Source organism: Prunus mume, linkage group LG2 (genome assembly GCF_029339155.1).
Source record: "Prunus mume cultivar Tortuosa linkage group LG2, ASM2933915v1, whole genome shotgun sequence".
Taxonomy (NCBI): Eukaryota; Viridiplantae; Streptophyta; class Magnoliopsida; order Rosales; family Rosaceae; genus Prunus; species Prunus mume.
This window is the reverse complement of record NC_142699.1, coordinates 1,460,001-1,480,020: the sequence shown is the minus strand read 5'-3', so window position 1 is coordinate 1,480,020 and position 20,020 is coordinate 1,460,001. Positions and strand designations below refer to the sequence as shown.

At 36.5% G+C, this 20,020-nt stretch overlaps 2 protein-coding genes and 1 pseudogene across 3 annotated transcripts; 2 read left to right on the top strand and 1 right to left on the bottom strand.

The window, feature by feature from the left end:
* Nucleotides 1–1,950: 1,950 nt before the first annotated feature.
* On the top strand, nt 1,951–10,261 carry KT2/3 (potassium transport 2/3). The gene is made up of 11 exons (XM_008220553.3): nt 1,951–2,576; nt 3,267–3,485; nt 5,921–6,064; nt 6,155–6,212; nt 6,773–7,090; nt 7,268–7,507; nt 7,920–8,261; nt 8,377–8,565; nt 8,757–8,832; nt 8,913–9,479; nt 9,861–10,261. Exons 1-11 carry the CDS (start codon nt 2,332–2,334, stop codon nt 9,992–9,994), a joined length of 2,532 nt encoding a protein of 843 aa, XP_008218775.2. The 5' UTR covers nt 1,951–2,331; the 3' UTR covers nt 9,995–10,261.
* Nucleotides 10,262–12,540: 2,279 nt separating this feature from the next.
* On the top strand, nt 12,541–14,047 carry LOC103319200 (uncharacterized). The gene is made up of 2 exons (XM_008220723.3): nt 12,541–13,058; nt 13,248–14,047. Exons 1-2 carry the CDS (start codon nt 12,693–12,695, stop codon nt 13,851–13,853), a joined length of 972 nt encoding a protein of 323 aa, XP_008218945.3. The 5' UTR covers nt 12,541–12,692; the 3' UTR covers nt 13,854–14,047.
* Nucleotides 14,048–15,377: 1,330 nt separating this feature from the next.
* Nucleotides 15,378–17,981, bottom strand: LOC103319059 (nucleolar GTP-binding protein 1 pseudogene; annotated as a pseudogene). Its single transcript, XR_016123657.1, has 2 exons — nt 15,936–17,981; nt 15,378–15,591 (listed from the first exon to the last, which is right to left on the bottom strand). The product of XR_016123657.1 is annotated as a nucleolar GTP-binding protein 1 pseudogene (transcript).
* Nucleotides 17,982–20,020: the final 2,039 nt, after the last annotated feature.

The following is a 20,020-nucleotide window of genomic DNA, read 5'->3' as shown; positions in this document are numbered from 1 at the left end:
ATATATTGAGTTTGGAGTTTTTCCTTGGGACTTACAAAGGAGAGTGTGAAGGAAATGTGCTATATTTTGAAAAATTCATTTAAGCCACAACCTAGATTAACTATTTATTTAAGCAACGAAAGCTATTTAAGAAAGATTGAGCTTAAAATCAAAACTTTTCATCATTAGACTATGTGTTAAGTGTTCCATAACTTTCTCTACCTCTGCACTTTAATGAGAGATGAGAACTTTTACCTTTGAAGCACCACTTGAGGAATCTTAACATCTATCACCCAAGGGAGGGCCTTCTTCTTTGGTTCTCAAGAAATAGCGTAAAAAATGTGAGACCTCTAAGTTCACCATACCAAAGAAATGATGAAAAAGATGAGTGAAAACTTGAGATGAATTAATGCTATTGAACTCTCTTAAGGGATGGCCGGTTTTAACTATGGAAGAGGAGAGCTTGATGGTTCTCTTCCTCTTCACACAAATAGCACAAAACCCCTAACTATCCAAAGAGGCAAAATATGGCCCCACATGAAGGAGAGATAAGTCTCCCTCTAGGTAAAACCAGTCATGGGTCTTTATTGGGCCTCTTGGGCTCATGCGGTCATCCTACTATGCCCACATGTTCATAACTAGCCCAATGAGTCCAAGTCCAATGGGCCTTGAACCTCGGTTTTGTACTTTAGGCTCAAATTAACCTTTTTTCACATTCTCTTAATTAATTTAATCTCTAGATTAAATTAATAAGTCAATGCTCATCATTATTTTTCCTTCAATCCAACCTTATCGGTGTGTGATCCATTAGATTCTAATTCGGCAAGGTAGTGGGCGATCCAAAACTCTTTATTGATCGATTGTGAATTAAAACCCAATTTTAATTCTCTCTTTATGAGGACTTGATTGTGGTGTGTGCTTAGGGCTATCACAAACCGTGAGTGACATCTAGCAGCATATCACGGTTATCCAAGCCAAGATAGAATGAGGTTGAGAGCCTATTTCAGTTTGAAATTACAATGTAATATAGTCTTTCTCTATCTCAATACTCTTGATCACACTTATTAGGGCACCGAATTTATGTCAAGCCCCCTAATGTGAATGAGCTTATATGACTCATAAGAGCACGATTAGAATCATCATTCTCAATTCGGCTCAATGTTTTAACCAAAGCCTTCCAAGTCATATTGTCATAGCATTCTCCCTCTTTACTGAAGGTTGAGATCCTTTGTTGTTACACTCACCTACCTCTATGGATTGATCATGAACCTCAACCATACCATAAAGTCATGCCCTCGAGAGAACCCAGCTATTTAGTATAACCTCCCAGCCACTTTCCCCACCCACACCTCAATGCCCCCAATTCCCCAAGCCACCTCCCAGCCAATTTTGTAATAGGTCGTTTAAACCCTTGCTTAGTTTCTCAGAAAGTTGAGGGAAGCCAAAATAATGAAATTTCTTAAATTTTTAGAATGTTTTCTTATCTGGGTTTTCGAAGATATTGTCTTTTTAACTCAATTATGAATGGTACTTACTTGTATTAGGCTCAGTTGGGGAAATGCTAATTTAGTTTTTCAGATGTCCTATCCATCAAATGATGTTAATTGGGAATGTTTAAGTTAATTCAAATTTTTATTGATTTTAACAAGGTTTAAAGGTTTTTAAAAGACAAAAAAGTGGATAATGTTTATTGAACAGAAAATTTAACGGATTGGATTATATTTGCTAATTATTCTAAACACATAAACTAAATTGGCCAACACAATAAAACACAGGGATCATTTTGATATTTAAGCCTAACAATATGTAGGACCATTTATGTTACATCAACCTAATTCTGCATTATATAATTCATCCAACCACATTGTTGGCATTATATGTGAGAGAGAGAGAGAGAGAGAGAGAGAGAAGAGAAGGTTTGTGGTCAAGCAAACACAAGGCCAAAATTTGCAGAGTACGTACCCCACTTTCATTCGCATGTAGACTCAATCTCTCTCTCTCTCTCTCTCTCTCTCTCTCTCTCTCATAATCAGATTGCAGAACACTACTAGTACTACCAGTTTGATTGGTAGGACCACCACCACCTACACTCCAATCTCCCACATCCACAATAATTTCATCATAATCAGATGCCAATACTTGCCTCCACTACTTCTTCCATCAATGTCATGCCTTCAGAAATAACTTCAGCCCCATCCCCCTACTTCCCTTTTGGTCTTCAAATGAACTCATATTGGAGTTCAATTAAGATTTTCAAGAATATTTTTAATGGAATATTAATTCAAGATTGGTCCATACAATAATATTCTTGATCAATATCACCCACTAGCTTCAGAAGCTGCCTCCAACAAGATGAACAAGGTTTGCAGCTGCAAAACCCAAAATGGCCACTCCCATGCTCATACCCAGAAGCAGCAGCAACGTCATGATGATCAAGATCATCGTCAAGATGAAAACTTGTACTCCTCTTCGTCGTCGGATCTCAATTTAAGGAACATTTCAAAGCTTATCCTTCCTCCTTTGGGTGCTTCAAGCTACAACCAAACTCCAATTCACTCAAATGGCTGGATAATCTCCCCCATGGATTCAAGATACAGGTACAATAGTACTACACAACCACAATATCTTACCTTTTTTTTTCTTTTCTTTTTTTAATACATATAATTAATTAACCATGGAAAAAATTGGTGATTTCTTCTTCATATCCTTCTTTTTCTTTTTCTCCCTTTATATATATATATATATATATATATTTTTTTTTCTGGCTGAAGATGTAATACTTGACCCTTGAACTTAAATCTTTTTTTATACAAAATACAAAATTACACACACATATATATATATATATATATGTCGCGGTACGTAATATCATATGCATGTATCAGTAACCCTAGGAGCACATGAACAGGTATGAGACCTAATAATTAAGTGTTTTGCCCAACTCATAAGCTAGCAATTAGGGGTTAATCACCAATTTTAGGCAGCTAACTATAATCCACTAAATTCCTTATCTCACCTCTTAATTAATTAATTAATATACAATATTATGTAATTAACCATAGCTTCTTTTTATTTTCTTATTTTCCCAACTTACGTGCCTACACTATAAAGAAATTTTGAGATATCTTCCAATGTTGGGAAGAGAAATAGAATTAAGCTAACAACTAGTTTGTGTATAACAAGATAATCGGGCTTTTCGACAATAATCGTCTATTTCAATATGTGATATTTCATTTTCTTACGTTTAAGTAAAACAATTGTTTTTAATTTTTTGGCTATGTATTAAGGTGTTGGGAGACATTTATGGTACTTTTGGTGGCATACTCGGCGTGGGTTTACCCCTTTGAGGAGGCATTTCTCAACTCCTCTTCTTACAACCCACTGTACCTAGCAGACAACGTGGTGGATCTATTTTTTGCCATCGATATCATCTTGACATTCTTCGTTGCATATATTGATCCAAGATCTCAGTTACTTGTTCATGACTCCAAAAAGATCGCTATGAGGTTAGTTCTTAGGCTTCTACTTCAATTTCAATTACATATATTAAATTTGCAAATGATTTTAAAAACAGTATTACAAAACGTCCGTGAGGTGTACGAAAATATTTATGAAATAGGATTTTAATTAAAGAGACGGCCACCGACATACAAATATTAATCTAGCCATATATCTCTTGTGCTAAAAACTTTAACACAAAACGCACATTTAGCTGAAATAAAAAGCTCTACTATGCTTCATATTAAAGCACTTGCAAATAGGATATCAAATTTGATTGAAACTTTGCCCCACTACAAGATTCTTATCTCAAAAAAAGTGAAAGCTTGAAAGACCCAAAAGAAAAAGGGGAAACACAAAATAGAAAAAAAGGCCTACTTTTTTACTCTCAGGTTGTTTTATTATGATCGGAATATTTGTCACAACAACAATTGCGATGACATCCTCACTTTATTTGTGGGAAACAAGAAAGTTCGATAAGAGTATCTCATGACTCATTTTGATGAGAGGATGACTTTTGAGTGATATTTGTTTATTTTATTGTTAATGTTAATTACATGTTCACATTGATGTGTGGTTTGTCACTCAAACCACATCTTTTTAGAGAAGAGTAATTTTTTGCTCTTGAAACTCCTACGTGCCAATTAGCAATATACACTTGTTCAAACATTAAAACACCCCCGGCGCGCGGCGGGACCCGAGTTCTAAATTTTTAATTTTTAATTTTTCAATTTGTTGGAACCTATTCATGATTGGGCTATGTGTTGATTGTCTAGCCTCTTCTTTTAGGAGCTAAGCATTTTGATGAAGTTCAATCATACTCCTTGAGATTTGGTCTAATAATAGTCAGATTCTACAAATTTCATTTATTTCGGGCCCGTTTGATAACAATTTCAATTTTAGATTTTAGTTTTTATTTTTGATGCTAGAGTATATAGGAAAATGAGAGTCAGAAATGAGAGTGAGGATGAGATTGAGAGATGATCAAGGGAAATGATGAGAAGGAGGAGTAATAAAAGTGAAAACATATAAAAACACTTTGTTGAAATTAAAGTAATTTAAATTTAAATTTAATCATATGTGAACTGCCACCAATAGCCAAAGGGCATTACTGTCATTTAAATATTAAAAAAACACTTTTTATTCAGCCAATAAAATTTTAAAAATGGGAAACAAATCATTTGTCATCACTGTTGGAACGTTCGGTTTGGGGCTTGGGGAATGGTGGGTGTGGTGGTGGGATCGTCGTGAGGGGATTTTGGGTGAATGGGATAAGGATTCGTTGGCTAAGATGGGTCCCTTTGTTTTTTTTTTGGGTTTTTTTGTAGTTTTAATATATTTTTTTAATTTTCAAATGTTTATCAGTATTTTTAGCTCACTTCAAATATATAAAGAAAAAAAAATTAGGGACCTTAAATGTTTATTTATTTATAATCTTAAATGAGTTTAACATGTTTAATTTAATTTTGATTTAGGGGAAGGGGCGTATAATTCGTCATGTTTTCTCAAGTTTGGTTTTCAAATTTATTTTTAATTAAGTGTTTCTTTTTTAAAAATTTAAATGTTTATGATTTAATTTAATACTTTCAAATAGGATCTAACAAACATAGTCAACTCATGTGATTTGTGTTAAAATTATGAACATCAGAGGGTGTAAGTGAAATAAATGAAACATGTGGAGTTTGATTGTAATTAGACTAAAACTCATGGGGCATAACTAAACTTCTCTCCTAAATTGGCAAAAATCACCCTTAAAGTTCCTTGTTACACTATTAATTCATTCATTTTCTGCTTAATATTCATGTTGAATTCGAGCTGTGTTATCGTGTCATTTCAAACATCGGCACCCCTATGTAAATCTCATGGCTCTATGTCTCTATGTCTCCATGTACTTAATTCAGTTTAGAAAAATTAAGCATGTACTCAAGAAGGGAATTTAACTTTGAAATCATCATACCCTCCGCCTAATAACACCTAATTACAGGTAAGAGGTGTCACTGTAACTTCGTTGGTGGTAGGCTTATTAGCAAACTTGACAAGCCCACGCTGAATAGGAAAATGAGGCAATGAAGACTGAATCTTATTGTTGGCTTAGGAAGTATACATATTGGGATTACTTATCTTTTTCTTCTAATTCCCACCCCAAAAACTTACGTTCTCCGCTATCATATTCATATTTTACTGAAATTGAATTATTTCATCTTTTTTATTTATTTATTTATATACAAACGATATTATCATATTAAAGAGGGAGAATCAGACCTAGGACCTCGGATGCATGAATAAATACTCCTCTTGCATTATTACTTCATCCTTAAGGCACTGACACGACTGTTCCTTTTTCTTTTTTCTATTTATTTAGTGTTGATTGGTTGTTACATTTTAATTAAGAGGTAAATGATGGATTTGGCATAAATATGAGTAATTGTTGTTAAATTAATAGGTACCTTTCAACTTGGTTTGTGATGGATGTGGCATCAACATTGCCATTTGAGGCACTTGGCAAAAACAAGTTGGGTGTTTCTTACTCTCTCTTAGGGTTGCTCAGATTTTGGCGAATAAGACGAGCAAAGCAACTCTTCACGAGGTTGGTATATTATACCTTGTGCATTTGTCTCCAATTCCATTATATGTTTTGTGACTCAAATTGCATGCATTATATCATCTTCCTTGGCAGACTTGAGAAGGACATCAGGTTTAGCTATTTTTGGGTCAGATGCGCCAGACTTTTGTCAGTAAGTAAAATTTTGCACCTAGTCCTTTTTATAGCATATACTTTTTTACGCTCGAGTATGTTTACCTACTCGTTGTAATGGGGATGTCATGAATTGGGAAAGTCGGGGATACGAGAGAGAATGAACAGGTAGGATTAGGTCAGCTACCTACTCCCCCAATAATCTAATTCATGATTTTTCAAGCATTAAATTAGGAATTTTAGTGTGTAATTTACATAATTTTTTTATTCCTCATGTGTTAGTAAAATACACGAGAAGTCATTGTCACCTTATAATTCATTTGATGAAAATCGAATGGCTTCAAACATCCTCGAGTAATACTTCTAGAAGATTCCTTTTTATGAATAGAGGAGGAGGAATTTGAATTTAAGAAACTCTAAAATATTACTCCACAAGAATGTTTAAGGCCCTCAAATGATATATAGGTGCTTGATAAGAAGTTACCTCAATTTAAAAAAATTCCGGTTGAAAGTCTAAATTTTTTTTTATTGTAAAGGAAGTGCCGGAAACAGGATGCATTTTAATTTAAGAGATTGATCAATTTTGCTTCCTATATACAGGTGACACTGTTTTCAGTACACTGTGCTGGATGCCTCTACTACCTGCTAGCAGACCGATATCCACACCAAGGGAAGACATGGATTGGAGCTGTCATTCCAAATTTCAGAGAGACAAGCCTTCGGATCCGATACATTTCTGCTATGTACTGGTCCATAACCACCATGACCACTGTTGGTTATGGCGATATGCATGCAGTTAACACCATGGAAATGATCTTCATTATTTTCTACATGCTCTTTAACCTTGGCCTCACTGCTTACTTGATTGGCAACATGACAAACTTAGTAGTCGAAGGCACTCGTCGTACCATGGAATTTGTAAGTATTCTTCAAATTACCTACGCACTACATGTTATTGACCGACACTCTAAAAAAATTATCTTGTCCTCCTTTTCTTATTATCAAAGGAAACTGCACTCTGAGCTGTGCATGATGACTTTTTCGACGTACCAATAACAACTGTCTAAAATTGTATATCGATGATTTAATGTACAGAGAAATAGCATTGAAGCAGCATCAAATTTTGTGTGCCGCAATCGCTTGCCTCCACGGTTGAAGAACCAAATATTGGCTTATATTTGCTTGAGATTTAAGGCTGAGAGCTTGAACCAGCAGCATATAATTGAACAACTACCCAAATCGATCACCAAAGGCATCTGCCAGCATTTGTTTTTGCCAACTGTGGAGAAAGTTTATCTTTTCAAGGATATCTCAAGGGAAACACTTCTACTTCTGGTAGGGTAACATACACGCTCTCTTCTTTTTCTTCTGTTTTATTTCTTTTTGTTCAAGGGAAACACACACACACTCTGATTCCAGTTCCAGAATCAAGATCATCATTACATAGCTATATAAAGAAGAAGAAGAAGAAGAAGAAGAAGAAGAAGAAGAAGAAAAAGACCAATTACTTATTGGGAAAAACATTTTTGCAAAGAAACTACTAACTGCTTAGACTTAATTTTCTTGCATCTCTTTCAAACAAGGGATTTATTGGTAATGTAGTTTTGGATGTGGATGTACAATTTCCTGCTAAAATAGTTGGACTGCAAATTAATGCATACTATAAAACTGTGAATAGAGTGTGAATTTGTACAAATTTTAAAACCTTGATGATGTCTTTTAACAATAAAACCACATTGATGATCAGGTTGCAAAGATGAGGGCAGAGTACATACCACCTAGAGAAGATGTTGTGCTACAAAACGAAGTGCCGGATGATGTTTATATCATTGTTTCTGGAGAAGTGGAAATAATTGGTTGTGAGATGGAGAAAGAACTAGTTGCTGGGACTTTGAAATCTGGAGACATGTTTGGAGAAGTTGGTGCACTTTGTTGTAGAGAAGTTGGTGCCCTCTGTTGTAGGCCTCAAAGCTTCACATACCGAACCAAAACACTGTCACAACTCTTGAGACTAAAAACCACTGCTCTGATTGAAGCAATGCAGACGAAACCAGAAGACAAACTACAAATGCTTAAAAACTTCAAACAGGTTGGTGAACAGGGTACTCAAGTTAAATCTTCTTTGTAATAATTCCATTATTATTTCTTTTTAAGAAAAGGAAAAGAAAGAAATGACTTACAATCTGCAATATGTTCCATTGAAGCATCACAAAAAGCTGAGGGATCTGAAAATTGGAGAAATATTGGCTGAGAGTGGAGATGAAGAAGGTGATGCAAACGTGGCATTCAACTTACTGACTGTTGCTAGCAAAGGCAATGCTGCTCTTCTTGATGAGCTCCTCAGGGCAAAGTTGGATCCTGACATCGGAGACTCCAAAGGAAGAACTCCTTTGGTATGCCTTTCTAGCCACAAGTATTTAGTTTGTTTGTCAATGCCAGACGAAAACAAATATAAAAAAAAAAAAAAACAGAACAAGAAGAACAATATGGAGAAGATAATTCCCTTTTTACTTTAGAAAGTGAGCTAGTACTTCATCATTTTTATTAATTTGAAAAGACTAATTGTTTCTTTTGAATGCATCAGCATGTAGCAGCATCAAATGGGCACGAAGAATGTGTCTTGGTACTCCTCAAGTATGGTTGTAACATACATGTAAGAGGTAATTAAAAATAATAAACACAATCTCCTTGGTACTGTTCTGTTCTTAAACCCATCATCTTATAATCTGTACATTGGCAGACATAAATGGCAACACAGCTTTATGGGATGCTATTGCATCAAAGCACCATTCCATATTCCGGATTCTCTATTACTGCGCTGCCATATCCAATCCATACACGGATGGTGATCTTCTATGCACGGCTGCCAAGAGAAATGATATGACTTTGATGGAGGAACTCCTGAAGCATGAGTTAAATGTTGACGCAAAGAATCATCTTGGGAAAACAGCAGTACAAATAGCCATGGAAGAAAACAATGCAGACATGGTCAATTTGCTAGTGATGAATGGAGCAGATGTAGCCAATACACACAACTTCTCATTTCCTTCAGAAACCTTGACTGAAATGCTACAAAAACGAGAGGTTGGACACCGGATTACAGTTCCAGACACTACACTAAATGAAGTGCCTTTGATAAGGTATGATGATGAGCAAAATCCTGACTGGAGAAAATCCAATCGAGTGAACTTTCCAAGAGTGTGCATATATAGAGGCCATCCTATAGTGAGGAGAAACACATGTTGCATGGAAGCTGGTAGGCTAATTAGATTACCTAATTCGATAGAGGAGCTCAAAAACATTGCAGGTACTTTTCTTAACACTATGCCTTTATCAATTGCTAAAAGATTGTGGCTTCTCTCAAAGCCAAGATACCTAGCAGAACATGGTAACATACTGCATGATTTATTCACAAATTAGTGCTTATATATGCAGTGCGGATAGTACACAAACCCTTACAGTTTTAGTAGCACAAATTTTAGTCTATAGCATGTTTCTTGTTTCAAAATATTGCATCTTTTACCACATTTTTCTTATCAAAGCGATTAAGGCAGTTTTGAAATTTTATCCTGTGTATATTTGATTTTGTGGTAGCTATGGATGCTTAGAATTCTATACACAAATTGGAATTCATATATATTTGAAGAACGTTGTAAGAATTCCTAATATCTTTCATCGTCTTAAACAGGTGAAAAGTTTGGATTTGATTCAAGAAATGTATTGGTAACTGATGAAGGAGGAGCAGAAATTGACTCCATTGAAGTGATCAGAGATAATGACAAGCTTTTCGTATTTGAAGACTCAAAGTCTATCAAAAGCTGAAAAATCCTCAATCTCCTGAAGCATTATACTTAACCTTGAGGAAGGAAAGAAAGAATCGCACTTTTCTTCATGCAAATCTCTTGTAAAGATTCCTCTTAGAATGTACACTTAAATCTTGCATAATCAAAGTGTGAGACTAGGAGTCTCAGTTTAATTTTTATGCACAATGTAATACATAAGGCTAGGGCGGGCTCTAGCCTAGTGCAAAGTTTGGGAAAAAGAACTCTAGTATTAATTTTTAGGCATTACAACCCATTTCACAGAAAATTAGTCTATCTCGTAATCAGTTGAAGCTTCAGAGTGTTGAGATACATGACTTCTTGCTTGGCAGTTTTCTTGGGATCAAATCTCTTTGGTGCAGATATCTTCTCACCACGATTCTGAGAAGCATTCACAATATGGAGCTCAATCTAGCATAGCAGTAAGCTATAGTCTCAGATTCATCCATCCTAAGACTTTCAAACTGTTCTGTATAAAGTTGAACTGTTCATTGGATACAATTATGAACAAGGCATTTCCGTCTTTTCTATTGGCAATGCTGTGAGTGGCATACTCCAGTATCCATTCCAAATAAGGCGGAGGTACATTCTTCTCATGTCAGAAACTTGACAAAATAAAAAATAATATATAATGAGTGGTCCCACTATTAATAACATCGAGGCATTTTCCTTATCAATGACCATGATACTAATTTAGAGCACAAAATCTCTCTAGATACCGTAGGAGCTTGGCTCTGATACTAGTTGTAAGTGATGGATGGATCAATACCCCTTGAGCCTATGAGGGGGATGAATAGGCTCTTACACAAAAAACAGTTTTAAACTAGTTAGCAGGTGTTCAAACAAAGGGGCATTTTGACAAATGTTGGAACAAATAGCTCTACTATAACAGGATATCTTTCTGAACCAAGATTCACACAAATCTAAACAAGTGGATATAACTGTGAATGGATCGATATGAAGTTCATCATCACGATCAATGGTAAATCGAGAAATAGAGAACATAACTACTGTACACAAGAAGATCTGGTCACTCATAATACTTGGTTTTGAACCCTAGCTACTCCTTTTTTTAGAGGAAAATGGATTTCATTCATAATCTAATAGTTTCATACAAAAGATCAGCATGAACAGTGGTCACGTTAAAACCTTCCTAGGAAAATCACGTGGGAAAAACCTCAGGGTATGAAAGAGTACTACACATGCTACGGACTAACAGAAGAGTCCAAAACAGAACCAAACAAAGACCACCAATATAAACAGAACCAACTACCACACTACTAAAAAACCAACATAAGAGACCCCGCAGAAGAGCACACCAACGCATCCCAAACTGTCAAAGAATGCCTTCTATGAGAACAATCATAGTCCTTTATACATTGCAAGAGTTATTCAGCAAGCCAAGGGTCAGAGACACAAAAACACACAAAGAAGAGAACGCAGAGGAGGCAACAAAAAAGGACCCCACAAAAGCACACTAACTCATCCTAGAACCTGTCAAAGAAAACCTCCTATGATAACAATCATAGTCCTTCGTACAGCGTAGGAATTAATCAGCATGCAAAGAGTCAACAACAGGAGAAGAATCACAATGAGCAAAACAAAGAAGACAAATGAAGAGAAACTCTCAAGGAGCACACCAACGCTTCCCAAAACTGTCAAAGAAAACCTCCTATGAGAACAATCATAGTCCTTGAACCCTAGCTACAACTTAAAAGGCTATACCTGCTAGGCTTTTGCTCCTTTTGGGCATGGTCTATCCTAGGAACGACCTATCACTTTAGAATCATTTGAGACATGTGCAAGCTTTATAATATTCCGTTCCATAATCAATTTAGAATGGTGGGTACCAGAAGAGAAACAAATCTGTGTTTTGAACATAAAACTAGTCTCGATACACAAAATCCATTCATCCATTTCCTTTTCAAAAGTACCAAACAAAAATAAAATACAGCTTAAGTAGGAAAAGAAAACAAAAAAGGTGCCATGTTGGGAGGTGTAGAAAAATGGGGAAGAGAAGAGGTAAAGAAGCCAAGAGCACTCAATCCAAAAGAGAACCAAATCAAAATGGAAGAATGTGAAGAAGAATCTCATTTAAAGTGGTCAAACTTTACAGCGTAGGAAGCACAATCCAACATCTTGTGTGATAAAGAGTTTGAACATTTTGGCTTGCTTTTTTTTTTTTTTTTTTTTGGGTTATCTTTTCATATCCTGCCTATGACATTATGGCCGGACCAAAACATAAAGCCTTACGAAGGTTACAAGAAAAGAAGGAAAACCTACAACATAACCTTTCTTGTTAATTTGAAAGAAGATGAGGGTGAGAAAGTTAGGAAAGTTGATAAAAACAGATTAAATCTAGAATGAAATCAAGTAAGAAAAAGTAAAATGAAGAGAAGTTGACAAACATACTCCTAAGTTTTCTCTTTCTTTCTCTCTCTACATATTTCATTATATTATATGCCCACTTAACCATGAGGCAGAAGATATTCCCAATCATCCCCTCCACTCCTCCCTGTAGGAAACACCCATAATTTCACCAAACAACATTATTAACCTATAGAAACTTGAGCTCTTGAAGCAACCCACTTCTTTCATTGCTTATAATTTTCTTCTTCTTAAAATATATACCTATAAATGTACATCTTACTCTCACCACCATACCAATATCCTTTCTTTTTCTTTATCATCTTTATTCCATGATGGATCCTTCATGCACCTCAACTTCTGTCAGTGGCTTCTACAACTTTCTCACTCATGAACTCAACAATCTTGATCAATCTTTCCTCTCCCATAGTTTCATGTCAATCCAATTCCTTCAGAAGGTACTCTCATCTCTCAAGTCCTTCCATTCTCAGTTGACCACTTTGGTTCAAAAGCTTCACTTACCCATAGGAGAGAAGTGGCTCGATGAGTACATGGATGAAAGCTCCAGGCTCTGGGAAGCCTGCAATGTTCTTAAATTAGGAGTCTCTTGCATGGAAAATGTTTTCGCAGCTGGAGCCAATGTCCTGTCCTCCACAGATGAGTTCCACTACCACTTGAATGAACAAACTTCTAACCAGGTTAGTACAATGTAGTCAATTTAAATTTTATAAAAAAATAAAAAAATTATTCCACTACATATACATATAGGAAACATATGCATGGGTAGTGCTGTCTTACATATTCATGTGGCCAGACATGCTTATGTTGTTAAAATGTGAATCTGAACGATGTATATGAATCAACCTAATGCTCACTTTTTTGCCTAGGTTATCCGGGCAGTAAGTACATACCAAATGGAAATTATTGGTTTGGAACATGATAATAAGGCCTTGATGGAAACAAGAATTGAGCAGCTATCACTACGCATCAATGAAAACATTATCTCAATGGGGTCCAAGTTCAATGGGTTCAGTGGCTTTCGTGGCGTCATGTATGCAATGAGGAACGTCAGCTCATTGCTTTTGATGATCCTGCTAAGCGGGATTGTATATTATTTGCCAGGATCAAGTTTTCAAAAGGAAGGAGGGCTGGAAGGCAGTGTGATATTTGGCTCAAATTTCATGGTTTCGGTAGCAAGATTGCAGCGAAGAGTGGCTAATGTGTTCGAGCAGATCCCTGGGCCGCCTCATGGATTGCTTCTTCATGAGTTCCAGGAAACGAAATCTGCGATGGAGGAGGTGAGAGGTGAGTTGGAGAGAATGGTGGAGCATGAAGCAGAGATTCATGATATCCAAGATAGGGTCGACAAGTTGAAAAGTTGCTTTGGGTTGTTGAGAAGTGGGGTTGAGGCTATAATTGAGCAGCTTGATGACTTCTTTGATGAAATAGTGGAGGGAAGGAAGAAGCTTTTGGACATGTGCACTCATAGGTAGACAAAGAGTACGTTGGACGTGATCAGCCTAAGCTAGGTGGGGAACATATGGAAACAAAAGAAAAATGAAATGATAAAGAGACAGAAGGGTAATCAGTATTGAAAAAACATATTTTGTTAAACTTGGATATGAGCTCCTTGATTGTAATCGATTGATTTCCAAGTAGTCTATATAAGGGGAGATTTAAACTTAAATAGTTGTTAGAATGTGGTCCAATATGATTTAAACTACTCATGCACCTATTTCGTTTCCCATGTACGTAAATAGTATGAGCACGCCTCCGCACATGTGAATCAAGCTAAACACGTAGAGGACACATATTATGGTTTCAATACTCAAAACCAAAATTAATTGGCAATAAGTGAAGATACTCAAAATCATTTAAACTACTACTAGTGCACGGGTTTCATTTACTCTTAACAATAGTTAAACACAAAAGTTCATATTATTATTACTACTTATACTTTGATTTTCAATGCACGAGTTAGATTAAAGACCAATTGAAAGGATTTAGATACTATAAGTTGTCACCAATTTCTTTTGTTGTTTTCTTTTCCCTTCTTCTTTATGCTTTTTATGCTTTCTTTTCCTTTATGTACGGAGGCGTAGCAATAAATATTAATGAAGCACTGAGAGAGCATTTTCTCAAGAAACCCCAAAGGGGAAAATTCTTACACGAAAACAGCATGTGATTCTTGCTTTGAAGATAAGCAATATACTATGGAAAGATAAAAACACGAGGAATGTTTAGGTCACATCAGCCTAATGAAAAAAAAGCAAGATTTTCCCATCCTAAAGGCATATTCTTCTCCTATAGCGACCAAAAAGATAATACATGATAAAATGATAATGATGCTTCTTGTTTCCCACAAGACCAAGAAGCTATGCAGAAATTTCAAGTACTGTTTGTTTAGCATTTATATACATGCTTGAAGTTGATGAGAAATTGAGAATCTTTGTTAGGAAATCACACCATTAATCTACTAGATTGAACAAGTGCAAAATAATATAAGCACTATCAACAAACACAAAAGTACAGAAATCACAACCACATCAGGTTGTGGTTTGTTTTAACTCGTTCGATCTTGGCTCGTAAAAGAAACTAGCCAAATTAAGCCATAGCTCCATGAACAAACTTGAGCTCAGCTTGGCTCAGTTCATTTACACCACTAACTGGGGTGACCAGGTGGGGAGGTGGGGAAGGAGAACCTGGGGAGTATTTTTTATCTTATTTCTTGAATGTTCTTAGTTTTATACCTAAATTCAATCTTTTTAAGCAGCAATTTTTTATTATTTTTTTCTTTTGCACATGTGGCGTCCATGTGTCATACATATAAGGAACAAAATGAGTCTCTTGCGTGCCAAGTCAGCATCTTGAACAGAAATTCTAACGAACTTGAGTGAAGCAGGACAGCAAAATTTGATTTAGGAGTAAGTAGGATCAATATCACTTCTAGGGAATAAAATGAGATTCATGACATCTTTCTGAGTACTGGAGTAATTGCCTTTGGAAAGATGAGATGGTTGAGTTGAACGTTACTCAAAAATATTGTAACTAGGCATATCTAGGATCCAAAATTGCCTTAACAAATACAATTAAGAACTAAGGAAATTATTAGACCTCATGCACATGATCTTGCATACTGGAAACGCCCGCCGGACCAAAAACGAACCAACTCTTTCAACTGCATGTGTAAAATCCATGGTGCAGAATACAAAAAAGCACAAACTTACTTCCCTGCAAGAACAAAAGGCATATTGCTTAATAGAAGAAAAACATCAAAAAGATTGTGCACATAAAAAGTCTGTTCCAATTGGTCTAGATACATGAAGTCATATGCGAAAAATAGGCCTCTTTGCGGCTTAGTGAGTATGCAACAGAACAAGGAAAACTGACATACGTATTTCCTTTTCTAAGGGCAGTGAAAATCAGGATAATGTAGATTATAAATTTGCAACCTACCTCTAGCATATAGAGCTAAAACTAGAGAACTTTCAGACAGGAATTAGAAAGTCACCCCCCAGGATTTGCTCAAAACAAAGACAAGGCTAATCAAAATTGATGTCATATGTCTGAGGTACCTCCAAATATCTCAGCGCCTTTGGGTTTTTCCAATTGATCGTTTTCCAGAGAACAAGTGCTTTGGTTTTAAAGTGGGAATCACTCTATCTGCCTCTCCACGGCGAGCATCCTTGTTTCTCTTCTTAACAGATTTTTTGGCCTTTCTTAGCGCCTGGGACTTTTGAGAAGAGTCCTTGAAGCCCTCACCAGGGACAACTTCACTTGGAGGCCTTGATCTTGACCTCGAACGGGATCTAGAAATCATTCGCAGCTTCTTGTTGGGTGTATCCACATCCATATCCATGGCATCCCCAAAGCCAGGATCACCCCTGTCAACTGATCTCTCCCTCTTCCGGCCCCTCCTAGGGACAGATCTGCTGCGGGCTCGGTTAATTGCCATTCTAGGATCAAGCCCCAAATCTGATAGCTGCCTCCCCATTCTCTTTGACGTGAACTTCCTGTCCTTGTCAAATTTCCTTGGTACAGTTGGTCGACTCTCAGCTGTACTTTTCTTCATCCTATGTTGCTGAATGAGCAAGCTTTTCTTTTTCCTTATCTCGACCAATGTCTTTTGCTCTTCTGGAGTCAATTCCATGTCATCCATCTCAAACTCATCATCGCCCTCCTCTGCCTCTCGTTTCAACTCCTCAAGCCTATGCACAATGTCAGGATCAACAAAGTCATACACATTGTGCCCATCAAGAATTTCTGGCATGACATCCTCTTTCCATTCATCATTAGCTAAGATATAATTCTTCTTCAAATTAGCAGAGTAACACCTGCACCACCATTCTCATTCTCCAAATCCTTTTCCGTGTTTCTCTTTTCCTTGTCCCCTGCTTGCTTGGCCTTAGCTTCTGAAACTGACTGAGGTATACATGGAGGCCTTTCCTTCTGGTCACGTGGCTGTGGCATTGCAACATGAAAACGATTTACGAAGTCATTTATCTTTTGGGATTTCATCTTCAAATCCACTCTCTGATTCAATAACCTCTCACAAGCTGCATTCTTTACAGAAATCACCCCATCCTCGGTCAAAGTGCTCATGGTTAAGAGTACCCCCTCATCATTTGTAGCCTCACCTCCTAGACCAATCACTGTCTTCATTGCTTCAGATTTCATCTCCATAACCAACTTCATGTCTTCCTCAGATATACCCTCCAATGGCTGCAAATCAGTCTTGTTGCAGACTATTATCAATGGTTTGTTCATAAATAGAGACTTAATGCTGTGAAACAGAGCTGCCTGCTGGGCAATGCTGTACCCACAGGACCCCGAGATGTCCAAGAAGAACAACACAGCAGCAGCTCTCAAATGCGCCAACGCTGTGATGCTGCACATCTCAATAATGTTACGATCTTCAAATGGTCGGTCCAAAATCCCTGGTGTATCAATTACCTGGTACCTCAAGAATTTGTAATCTGTATGTCCCACAAAGAGTGACTTTGTGGTAAAAGCATAAGGCTGGACATCCACATCAGCCCTAGTGATCTTGTTAATGAATGAGCTCTTTCCAACATTCGGATAGCCACAAATCAGTATAGTACGGATATTTGGGTCAATTGAAGGTAGTCTTGATATGTGTTGCCTAATCTATTCTAGGTAAGCTAAACTAGGGCCAATCCTCTTTACAACCGTGCACATGCGGCCAAGAGCAGCAACCTTGAGACACTTACAGCGGTAAAGTGAATCACCATACTTCAACAATTTCACATAATCATTAGAAATCTTTCCAATAAGTTTCCTTGCAGTATTGACTTGACCAAGTGCAAGCTTGTAGTGGTCTTTGTTGTAGAGAACATGAAGGAGGTCACCATATAATGGGTGCACATCATCCAACCTGGGAAACTCATCAATGATTGTAGAGAGCTTCTCACGAAAATTCTGTTCGGAACATTTAACTTTTCGCATATAGAACTCCGGAGGCTGGAAATGGCAGAACCCTTGTGGACTACGGTTGGGGTCTGTCGCTGGGTGCGAGATAGGATAATGTCAATGAAGTCCTTCCTATTTGGTACCACAGGCATCTTCTTGAAATTATATTGCACCATGTTTACTTATATTAGTCTGTCTGTCTACACAACAAAACAGAATCAAGTTAACATCTACCATTTATCTTTGGATTGAAACATGAAGGTACCATAAAATACACTAAAAGTACCAAACCCAAGTACCCAAACGAAATCAAACATAATTCAACATTAAAACATCTAGTATCTTCATTCACTACTTTAAAAAACACAATTCACTTGTCAACCAAAACTTGTATTAGCTGCACCAACTGTAACACCACAGACAAAAATGCATAAATCATCAAGACTACAGTCTGTCTGCTTTAAAAATATTTGAGGACAGGATATAGGAGCCTCAAAGAGGGTTTGAAGAAGACCTTACAAGTACAACTTTGGAGAGGGCTTCGGAATAGAGTGCATGAAAATTCAGAGACTCAAAGAGGAGCGGCAGCTCTAAGGCGCATGTAAAAGGTTTTCGAGGTGACAATCATACGTAACGTGGTGTAATATGTATATTTATTTATTAGGGCTCAATGGGTGAGGCTGGGCTGGCATTTTCAGACTTGAGGAAATAAACAGCGGGGTCGAGCCGGCCCATGGGCTGGGCTTTCACGGGCCTAAATGGGCTAACGGAAAAGGAAATAAATCATTCACAAAAAATATATGATTTTCATCCAAAGTCTGAAACATACATCTAAAATCCAAGTCTCATACAGAATCATAACCTTCCAACTAAAATCCAAGTCTCATACAGAATATCATAGCCTTCCAAAATCAAAGTTTAATACAAAATTAAAATTAAAATTAAAATCTTCCAAACAAAACGTGTTCAATTACATATCATTTCAACTATAACTTGTCAAATTTTCATTAGATTCTCTCTCAACATTTTCACTGATTGTCATCCAATTTGGTCTTGATGTTCTAATGTTCATTAATTCTTCAGCGCCTTGCTCATCTTGTGTTGCATCTTGCATGCTTGAATTGGCTAAGACCCAATATTTCAAGCAAATTAATGATTCTATTGTATTTGGACTCAAATTGGACCTCTTCTCGAATATAATTCTACCACCTCACTAAAACATGATTCTAATGCTACAATGGAAGCTGGAATAGTTAGCAAATCACCGACCCAAAACACTAAATTTATTATCAGCATCAACCTCTATTGTTGATAAATTAAGGTAAAATTGTAACTCATAAGTAGCAGTGGAAGAAGAAGATAGATTTGCCTTTTTCAAGCCTTCCATAGAGAAATTTCTCATAATAGGGACAACTATAGAACCAGGAGCTTGGCTCAAGGTACTCGAAGTTACAATTGAATTTTGCGCATTTTAACCCACATCAGACATTACACTCTTCTATAGATATCAAATAACATAAACAATAAAGTTTTTAAAGTTAAAAGTTTTGAGTCAATGGTTAATTAATCAATGCCCATCATCTTTAACCATTCACAAATTGCAAATAATTTAAACTAGAGTTCATAATAGTAGCAAAGCAACTGGACTTTACCAAGCGTGTTTCTATGCCTGATAGGTCAAGTGAGAGCTGCTAGGTCTTAGAGATTAAGTGAGACCGGCTAGGTTATATGAGCGTGTTTCTATGCCTAATGGCAAATGCCTTTTTTATTTTATATATATATATTTTTTATCGAGGTATTAGGCTTGGAACGGGACTTTACTAAACCAAAAGCTCTAAAAAGAGTTGTTACTAGACTTATTCCCAATCCCAGTTAGTTATATATATATATATATATATATAGAGAGCTTCCATTGAGGACACCCCTTGTAGGCCCCACTATGGATTGTATTTCACTAATCCAAACCGTCTATTTTGTAGATACTCATTCAAAGATCATCTCTACAGAAAATCACTTGAATCCGATATCATTTGACCACTCAATTGAGTTATTGAAATTTTAGTACTTTCTTGAAGCAGTGTTCATTGATTTTGTAAGACATAATTGGATGTCGAAACGATTTCCGATTTGTCTAATTTTTTGTAAGGATGATCTATGAATGAAAACCTAAAAATATATGATTTGGATCATTGGAAAAAATTGTAGGGTACCTAAAAGCGTCCTCAAATAA